This window comes from Sprattus sprattus, assembly GCF_963457725.1.
Source record: "Sprattus sprattus genome assembly, chromosome: 2".
NCBI lineage: Eukaryota > Metazoa > Chordata > Actinopteri > Clupeiformes > Clupeidae > Sprattus > Sprattus sprattus.
In genome coordinates this window covers 69,572,537-69,583,346 of record NC_137921.1, presented here as the reverse complement: position 1 = coordinate 69,583,346, position 10,810 = coordinate 69,572,537, and the positions used below count along the sequence as shown (strand labels likewise).

Sequence of the window (10,810 nt, the reverse complement as noted above, 5' to 3'; positions counted from 1 at the left end):
TCGATGTAGAGCCTCTTTTCAAGCATGACAAATCATCTTTGTAATTATTCTGTAACAAAAAGACACAAAAGGCTTACTTCACAATCTTCCAAAGCCACAGAGCAAAGCAGACACGTACGTAGGTGGATATTGAAAACAAGACGTGTTTAAAATGTCTCTTTTGCAGGTCCTCTCCAGAGTCTCTGGCTCATGCTCTGTTTCCCTCCTTCTAGCCTGGCTTTGCTTTATAGACCCTCTTACATTCCTGTCAGTAGATATGGAGCAACGTTCATTGGCATGAGAAAATATCTTTTATCTGTAAAGATCACACTGTAGTAAGACATCAACATCAAAGTCACAGAGCACAACAGACATGTAGGCTAATATCAAAACAAAATACAGTATCCACGTTTACTTTTAGTCATTTAGCAGACGCTTGTGTCCAAAGGCGACGTACAATTTGTATCCATACAAATATCTCTGTGCAAGTTCTTCCCTGGCTCTCTCACTCCTGGTCTGGCTCTGCTACCCTGCCAGCCCTACCCTACGTCTCTGTTATTAGACTGGGAGCCCAACACACCCTTACGCAGACCTTTGCTCTTTCATTACGGACGGACAGCACCCTTGTCCGACCCGTTTAGCTGTAGCTGTGTGATTCAGCTCCCGGCCACGTTGAGCTGCTGATTGTGTGCAGAAACAAAAGAGTGTTGGAGAGCCAATTGTGTGGACATACATAAGTTTGAGAAACACCATCTGTGGGGGGGGAGCTCTGTGGCTCAAACTGTAGCCCCGACCACATTCGGGCTTGAAGCTCAAGGAGGTCGCGGGTTCGAATCCGGCCTGATGTCATTTCTCCTGTCCACTCCCCACCTCTTCTCCCTCTCATTTCCTGTCACAATCTTCACTGCTCAGTCAATTAAAGGCATATAAAAGCCCAAAGACAAATCTTTAAAAAAAAAAGAGAAACACCATCTGGGCTGTCATAATTCTGTTCTGGGATCTGGTCCATGATGTTAAAACACAGTGTTCGAAAATCAGGCATATTTAGCCCGGTGTGTGTAGTTGCTGTGTTAATTATATTTTAGTCTGGATTCAGGCAAACATGGTGATCATCTCCTTTGAAAGTTTTTATAAGATGTTTACTCTTTTGTGGAGATGTTACAGTTTGTGTGATTATTGACTGCAGTGGAAACAACAGTTACAGATTACATAAACATGAGGCGAGGCTTTGAACACTTGTGCATCTAATTGCTTTGGTGAAGCTAGCGAAAGCCTTAACGAGCTGGCGACAGCTCTAGATTGTTCGTCAGTTTTTCCACTGATACTATATGGCAGTGAATTTTACAATTGCTGGTGGCACACAAACTTAGTGCAAAACATCTCACTTCAGAATACGAGTGTGTGCTCCTTTAAGACCTTCAACACCATCACATCTGTGGACCCGAAGAACTTATTATTCCCTTTCAATAGCCTTCATGATGTCCCCCCCCCCCCCCCCAACCTAATTATCACGGAAAAAATAAAGCCTCGTCGCATCATGTGAACATGCGCACGTCTCTCTCTTTTTACCTCCATTCAAAAGCCATCTAACTCCCATGGTATTGACTGAAATCAAACAGAAAAAAAAGCCATCTAACTCCCATGGTATTGACTGAAATCAAACAGAAAAAAGCCATCTAACTCCCATGGTATTGACTGAAATCAAACAGAAAAAAATATTCTACTGAGGACGAATTTCTGGTTGGCGTCTCGGCTGCCTGAGCTCCTCTGCTGTGTCCCCGATGGCCTCTCCCTGCTGCATTACCTAGAAGAGAGCATCAGACCTGGGCTGCCTCGTTCTAGGCGTGATTTTATCTACACTCAAGGAGGACCTGACCTTCAGGTATTGGGTGGGAGGAAGGTGAGGGGGGGGGAGGTAGGCTGTTAGATGGGGTTTTCATGAGGCTGATTGTCTCTCAAGGGACCAGCTGAGTCCCAGGCGGAGAGAGGCTTGAAGAGAGCCCGATCCTCCTCACACAGGGACCGGCTGCGTAATGCTCTTATCTTTGCAGGAGGCTCGACACACCAAAGAAGATGGTCTTGCTGTTGATTGGTTAACAAGACTCTAGTGTCTCCTCACTCTCCCAGTTCTTTGAATCAATGGCAATTCCTCCAATCTCAAGTGGTGCTTTGCGTCTGCATGAGTATCATAAGCGACGCAGAACAGTGTCAGGACCTTAACTGATACACAATATATTGATATTGATTGATTGATATATATATTGATTGATACATCCGTTTTTAGCCTGAGACATTGTTTGTTTTTCAAGATTTCCATGTAGGTCAGAGTGATTGACAGTGTGCAGGCTGCCTATCTCCAGTACAAGGGCATGGCGATGATCCTATCTGATGAACTCCATGCTGTGTTTCTGTGACAAGCTCCTCTGAGCGCGCCAGCCCTGTGTCAACTGCAGGGAGAGCCGAGTCCAACTGCTTTGTTTCCTGCCTTTTGGGCAAATTGAAAGAGCGGAGATACTGATGATTATGTGATATGAAAGAATACAGCACCCTTCTCCTATAGCGAATCTGTAGCTTACATCCACAAAGAAGTATAGCTGTTTTTTGTTGTTGTTATTTACTGGAATAAATGAAAACTAGTAAGAGAAGCATTTCTGCCTTTAAAACCATTCTGATGGAGAGCTGTTGATGAACATGATGATGAAGAATAGTCTTCACTACGGTGTAGACTAATGGGGATCTTTAATAAACTAAACTAAACTAAACTAAACACACACACACACACTAACACACACACACACACACACACACACACACAGAGAACGAGAAGGGCCCAACCTGAAAACACAAGGCCTTTCACATATTCAAAACAGCCTTCCCCTCTGAGGGGCGTTTCATCCAGGCTTTGTTAAGGTCAAAAAGACAGGGCTTCAGCCTAGTTTAAAATCACAGAATCAAACACTGTTGGGATTAAGGCAGGGGGGTTTCTGGAAACCAGGCTTCGTACTGGAAGATACGCTGGAGTTACGGTGGCTGGCACCAGTGTCTTGAGTGCCCTTGGGGCCCGTGATTTCTGATTTTCATCATGTTATTACATACTACCAGGGATGGTATCTTGGGAGAGGAAACCCAAGATAACAGCAGAGCTGAAGATGTTTTATATCTTGACTTCAGATGTTGCATACAGAAGTGAGATGGCAGCAGTTTTTATTTCTCCCTTGCTATTGTCTCTCGAACAGTGACATGTCATGAAATACATAAATCAGTTATTTCACTTGACATACAACAAAAAAGGGGGTGGGGATGTGAGTGTGTATGGGTTGAGGGGGGGGGGGGGGCAGAATAATACATTATCCTCTACCAGAACATTTTAAATGTGCATATGATGATGTGATTCATGAGTAGTAGTGCTGAATATGCATAATCATATCACAGACAGCAAACCTCCTCACCCACTCTATCGCCAGGGACATACATTTGTTGTCTGCTGGTCCAGCCGTATTTACACTTAGAGCTACTCACTGAGCTCATTCTAATGCAGGGTAGCAGGCTTTATTCCATTGATACATGTGCAAAAGCCAAACGTTTAGCAGCCAGAGTCGTAAATAAGGTGGTGGTGATGATCTCATACACTTTGCCAGCGCACTGCTCAGTGAGGAGCCTATCTTTCCCATCTTAATTACAGTTGCAGTGAGTGTCTGCTTAGCTGGGCAGCTTTAGCACATTATGTTACATTGTGTTATATTACATCCCTGTGCCTCTTTTGTGCACCTTTATCAGGTTAGTCTCTTAAAATCAAATCTATTGTGTAGTCGTCGCATTGGGGTCACACTCAATCGTGTGCTATAGCCTGGAGATATAGTGTGAGGAACAATGAGAAACTGGATCACTTTATGATCCTTTGTGTTGTTGGTGGAACTGTCAAAGTCAAACTGTCAGAGTTCCATTAAACTGTGTGAAATTCATATTGAAAAGCTACGCCTCCCTGAGTATAGTTATCTAGACACCTTCATTAGACACTTCATATCAGAGGTGATAAAACTCACTGTCTGCGATGCTGTAAAAACCAATGAGGTACTGTATCACTTCACAATACACTGCCTTACTTGCGGACCTGTTTAAATCCTTCAGTTATTAAGGAGACTGAATAAAACGTATGTTGTTAGGGAACATTTGTGAGGCTTGTGAGTTTCATTATCTAATTACTAGGTCCATTTGGTACTTCATATTGATAATGATTTAACTTAATGAGTAGTTCTTGGTCCTGTCACGCAATTGTGTGCATAGGCAGCAACTAGTGCAAACACAGCTGTGCAATACAGCTAGCACTCAAGCTTGCACTCCAAATACTATTTGTGATCTAACACTCAAATAACCAACGTGCCCATCGACATCAACCCAACCAAATCAACACTGCTAACATTTTTCTGCATAACAAACAAAAGGTGCTCACAAATCAACGCACAGTAAGCTGTTAAAGCGAGTGGTTATATTTAAGTCACAATAATTATCTCATATATCTATCTATATCTCATTACACATTCCTCCGTGGTGGTAAACCTTTTTGTTTTGTAAACATACAAACAACCCCATTTCGGTTTTCTTTCTTGGCAGCGAGCGCTCTTAATGTGCAGAGCTGCATTTCAACTCGGCCTGGATGGCTAATAATGGGTCTTGGTGGGGTCCCCGCCCACACAGCTGCCAGAGCCTAATGAGCGCAGAGCCACCAGAGCCCCCGAAGATTAACTGTGTTTACAAGGAGTGGTTGCTATGAAACCAATACATCACCACGGACACCCATCCCTGTCTGTCATTTACGTGACTCTATACACAAACATCGCCACACACCACTGCCTGTGTCCAATTGTGTGGTCTTTCAGGTGTGACGTGATGGTGAAATGTTATGTTTGAAAGGATATTTTGTGAGTGGTGCCTGAAAGTGCACCTGATAGGCCACACTGTCCAGGTCAAACTCAGGGAAAGAACATATAGAAATGTATTTATGGATTATCTCACTGAACAGGCTCTATAAGTGAATGAAAAGTGCGTTAAAAATAAAATGAATTATTATTTATTATTATTATTACCTATAGATTTTTGGATATTATTCTATCGGAAGGCAAAGTGAGCTAGACACCCTGATTGTTTGCAACAAGTGTCATGAATCCCGTCTTGTGATTTCCCTTCCTGGCTGTGCTGACTGAGGTTACTTCAGTCTGACAGGTTATTTGCATCACTGCAGGCTCCTCTTTCTCCAGTCAAATAGGGTCCTGTAGGGCACGAGGAAAACTACTGAAAAATTGATGGAGATTGCATGCCAGGGCAATTGTTCCTGTAAATTAATGCTGTGAACAAAAACAGCAGAGGGAATATTTTGGTGAGGGCCATTTAAAGGATTTGTATGAGCTATTTCAGCAGTGTCTCCATACCATTGTATCACCACATAATGATAAATCAGAAATAACATATTCTGTGTCATATCCACATGCTATTTTTCTAAAAGTGGGGTGATGGGATAACAGTGTGGAATATGATTGGCTTTAATAGCACATGGTCATGTTATGTTGCTCTCCTGAGGCAAGACATTGTTTGGTTCATCTGCATATTCAGTCTGGAGACTTTACAACGGCACCATTAATGGTCATACATAGTTTTATGAACCCCCAGTTCTGTCTGCACATTCACTTAAGGTAATTTGGTAGTGCTGTGTAGTATCTCTAAACCAGTGGTTCTTAACCTTATTGGAGGTACTGAACCCTGCAAGCTTCATCAGTGCATTCGCCGAACCCTTCGTAATTTGAAAAATAAAATATGGTTTCTTCAAAACGTAGGTATGTATAAAAACGGCCCGACATTGCTAGTGTGAACCTGGCTATACTGTGTCTGTCTTCACCCCTGCCGAACCCCTGAGAGTGACTCAACGAACCCCTTGGGTTCGATCAAACCCAGGTTAAGAACCACTGCTCTTAACTGTTCCTGCATATAATGTGCCCATATCGTATATGAAGATTCGATTTGTATTTAGGTGTAGTCTGTTGCAACATGCATATGCAAAGTTTTATAGGTTTGCCTCACTGTCAGTCTCAATACCGCTCTCTACTGACAAGTGTTTTCAAACAAAGGGTCCATCTTCAGTGAGGAACCAAATGGATGTGACTCTAACCAGACAATGCTGCTCCTGGACCTGCTGTTGTATAGCATACAGTTTAATCACAACTGCATTGTTCTTCAAACCTCAGGAAGACTCAGTGCTGATTGCATCGGAGAGTCATTTCCAGAGGGAGCGAGAGAATATTGAAGCCCTCAATAAAGCTGAAAAAAATAAATAATGCAATGTTCCTATTCAAGCCTTGCATGCACTGGTAAATGTCAGGTTTCAGGTCAAGTTTTACATTAGCCAATGAATCAGCATATGCCTGAGCAACAAAGCCTCCAATTAGCATTGCTCGCTGCTGAGACCAGTGCTAAAGGCTATACTGTGGACCTTTGATGCTGGGCCATATTCCCTTATGCTGCTAAAGTATTGTACGTCGTGAACTCTGTCTGGATTTCAATCTCACTCTTTTGAGTGACAATGAGGGTATTTCGCTCTCACTGTCACTTGTTTTGCATAGTTAAATGTGCATTCGAGAAACTAACCTAAATATCATAAATAGTTTAAAATGGGGGGGGGGGGGCGTATAAGCTACTGCAACAATATATCAATAAGTTCCCTCGTCGAGAGATTAGGTCGTCTGACAAGGCTGTTGCGCGCTCCCTCCGTCCCCACTCTCTTTTTCCGTCTCTCTCTCTCTTTCTTTCTCTCTCTCTCCAGTTGCTCGCTTTCCGCTCCCGGTAGTCGCCTGTTCCACATTCAGTCATCTAGCCATCATGCGAGAGCCATGAAGACAGTCTGGCGCTGAGGACAAAAGGTTGCTTTACCGGAGAATTCGTTTAAATGTCCCCGGTCAGACTTGCTCGACCTTCCTCTCCATTTTAATTTGTCCCTTGTGTCCTGAGTGCTAATCACCATGGATTTGTCATTTATGGCTGCGCAGGTAAGACGAATATATACAATGTCGTTGTTATTTATATGACGACGTTTTGAACCAACTTTTTGTAAATGAAATCTGTCAATAGGACAAATAAAGATGTAAGGCTATAAACGCTTTTGGCACCGTTATAGTGTAATTATAGATAATTACAATAACCTTCCATCAAATGAGAGAAGACTCGTCAGTTTTCGAACTTGATCGTCAGTGAGTAGACTATAAGTGATGCTAGCCTATCGGTTGCAATCTATATCTAGTCAAATGTAATCCAATGGACGACAATGCTTTTTAACAGTTTAAACTTACAACTGTGCTATACCGCTTACCTGACTGATATGCATTACAGTTCAGTAACATGTCACTGGGATGCCAACTCTCACGCATTTGTCGTGAAACACACGCTTTTATGTCCTGTCTCACGCTAGCATGTCATACAAATCCATTGACTTCAATGCATCTCACGGCAAAAAAATACACCTGTTTGTTTTGGTCAATCTTAGTCAATCTTACCGATTCTCACGCCAGGTCCGTCTTGAAAGTTGGCAACTCTGTCATTGGGTTCCCTCTACAGGTGAAAATGTATGTCTAAGTATGTATGGTATACGCGCCCTTTTTCAGGCACACACATACCTATACACACACGCACGCACGCGCTCGCCCACACTCTGAGTGACACACGCAAACAATATTCCTAAAACATGGCAAAATACGAAATAAATCTTTCTGCAGTTCGATATCGCTAATTCGTTTTAAAATTCTGGAACATTGTCACACCTATTTCTAATCAGCTGAGTTATTGGAGTAATTAAATTATATCACTACTAATGTAATTGCAATTAGAATTGACCTGGATTTGATCAATAGATATCAAAGTCCACTAACCACTGAATATGAGTTTGCCATCGTGTTTGCATGGATAATTAAAAAGTATATAATTAGCTAATACATCACACTGAATGAGAAAGGCTGAACAGATTAATTCCTTTTTTAATGTGATAATTAATATTCTTGTTTTCACTTTTTAATGACTTTTGGTTGTGCTTTCATTTCAAGGATAACTTGTCTTGAATGACTTAACTATCAGATTGGATGATTACTCCATTGCACCTATGCAAGGGGGAGTATTAAAGCTGCCTATCATACCATTATGTAATACTCTAAGGCAAGATCAAGATGATTCCTTCCCAGTTAAGGAGTCCCACATGAATATGTAATTTCTACTGACTTTCTTTATGTTCAAACTAGTTGGTGGTTCTTTTGGATTTCAGGAATAGCAATGCATGGATGTCATGTCCAAATGTCACCTGAGTATTTCATGGGCTGTTGTACATGTCACATGGTCCAGACTGTGTCAATGTCAGGGATGGAGAACGCTTAAGATCCCAGTGGATCCATTGGTCTGTTCCCTAACTTAATGAATGCTTCTGAATGTTGCTGCTTGACTTATTCACAACGCGTACAGGGGCGCAGATCCAGTTTCATTGTAGGGGGAGACAATACACTGTAACATTTTTAGAGAGTAATTCCTGGGTTAGGGTTAGGGTAACAGGAACATTGCAGATGACCTCACTTCCTCCCCCCGCAACAGAGTTTTGCCATCTTTTTTACATGCAGATGACCCCTCCCCCTGCAATGAAGTTTTGCCATCTTTTTCACTTGCAGGGACGTAATAACTTGTTTTTAAAAAACACAGAGGAACACAAATGCCCGGCAAGGCAAAATCCCCAGCCGATTTTGGAATCCCTGACGGACTCATTTTTTGTAGGTCTCGAAAAGAAGATGCATCCCCCCGTCCCCCCTAGGATCTCCACCTATGCGTAACTTCTAGAGACAGGGGCATTGCAATATATTGGTCTAGTTGCAGTGACTTTACAATATTTTAAATACCACCTGTGTAAGATTATGCTTAAAAAATGTGCCGGCACCTGTTCCATGTAATTGGAAACAATAGTTGGAACTAGTTGGTTATGTTGTGTCTGTTTCATAAGGGTCCTAAGTACGTTCTTTAAATTAAAAAAGAATGCTGTGTTGCTTCAACCCATTTCATTCATGTGCAACCGAGGTCCACATTACAATTAAGTAAACCCAACTTAATAAACATACATATATTTCAGTGTGTACTTGTGCCAATGACATGACATGCGATAAATCTCTGATCACATCTGTAATGATATTCTGAGGTAGCCTGGGTGCCATCCGTTTGTACGCGTTCCACTGTTCTCGCTGAACAAACGTTTGTCCGTTTGTTCAGCGAGAAGGCAGCAATCAGTGGAACGCGTACAAACGGATGGCACCCAGGCTAATTCTGAGGCGCCATTATCTAGTGTCCCTATTCTATCAACAGCTGCAACCACGGAAATGCATTGAATAGGCTGTTATTTGGAAATGTGAATAGAATGTAACAATCTATCTCAAAGATATCGTGAGCTCTGCCCATCCTGGCCTTCTAAGTGGAATTTCAGGAGTACAGTATTGTATCAACCCAGGTGTTAGTAGGTGTTTATTTCCCGTGACCGAATGCTGGCTGTGTACAACCCCTGTTGCTTCCTTTCCCCTTCTGCCACACAACCCTCCCCCTTCCCCCCTTCCCACCTTCCTATCTCCACCCGGCCGACCTCAAGCAGATGGGTCCCCCCTTATGTGCCGTGGTTCTGCTTAAGGTTTCTTCCTGCCTAACAGGGAGTTTTTTCTTGCCCCTGTTGCCTTTGTGCATGCACTAAGGGGGTCTAGGCTCTGGACTCTGTTAAGCGCCTAGAGGCGATTGTATTGTTATGGCGCTATACAAATAAAATTGAATTGAATTATTTCATAATTCGCTTATACATATTTAGCATGCAGCCTACTATTGAAAGAAAAGGACTAGGGTTTCTCTAAATTAGTTTCTGGCAGGAATTAGTCCTCTCATATTGGGCTTGCCAGTGGGAACTGAGGATGTCTATACGCAGTCTATTGGTCCTGAAAGGTTTTTCAATCACAATGATCATTTAGTATTACTTCATTGTTTTCACAGTGCTAAAATGGAGAAAAACACAATCTATAATCACTAAAGTGTATAGTTTGAGTAAGCTAGTCTGGTCGGTTTGTGTTAACTCATCAAGGGGGCATATCAAAGGGAAATTGGTTTCTATTGTGTCACCACCGATAGAAACAGATAAGAGATAGAGGCTGCTACATGTTGCTATCAGTTCTCTCTTCAGGCCAAAGGAGTCCGTCTCATTTTGTTTCCCTCCCCGGATGGGCACATGCTATTATTATTTGGGAAACAGCTGATGTCTCTTTTCCTCTCGTCTCTGCTCTCTCTCTCTCTCTCTCTCTCCCTCTGTCTCTTTCTGTCTGAGTATCGCTGGTTGTTAGGGGCTGTGTTGTCGCTGGCGGCGGCTGGGTTTCTCCCCACCTGAAAACACCTGCGAGGAGGAGTAGTGGAAGGAGATCAAAGGGCGGACAGAGGGGGAGCTGACACTGCTCCACTCGCCGGCTTCCGCAAGCTCTCCATTAGTCTCTGACAGTGTCGTGCTTCCTCTCTCCTTTCTTTCTTTCTTACTCTCTCCCTTCCTCTCTCCTTTCTTTCTCTCTTACTCTCTCCATCCCTCTGTTCTGTGTTTCCTCCAGCAGACTGGCATCCGGCAGGCAGGCAGCTGCTTTAATATTAATGCCAGAGGCCAACTTCAGACATGCCTGGCAGTAGAGCTGCGTGGCAATGAGGTGTCTCCGAGAACTAAGAATAGACGCTCATCACTCCCCCACCCCCCCCACCCCCCCTTCCTTCCCCTTGCTCCAGCCCTCCTCACACCTGCACGTGTTAC

At 43.0% G+C, this 10,810-nt stretch overlaps 1 protein-coding gene across 1 annotated transcript in view; it reads left to right on the top strand.

Moving 5' to 3' along the window:
* Positions 1 to 6,986: 6,986 nt before the first annotated feature.
* The window catches only part of LOC308360187 (uncharacterized protein C14orf132), a gene marked incomplete at both ends in the record, with an annotated part of 20,997 nt that continues 17,173 nt past the window's right edge, over positions 6,987 to 10,810 (top strand). Inside the window, one exon of the mRNA XM_080831973.1 lies at positions 6,987 to 7,013. Coding sequence (XP_080688099.1) covers positions 6,987 to 7,013 — 27 coding nt within the window. The remainder of the gene's footprint in view (positions 7,014 to 10,810) is intronic.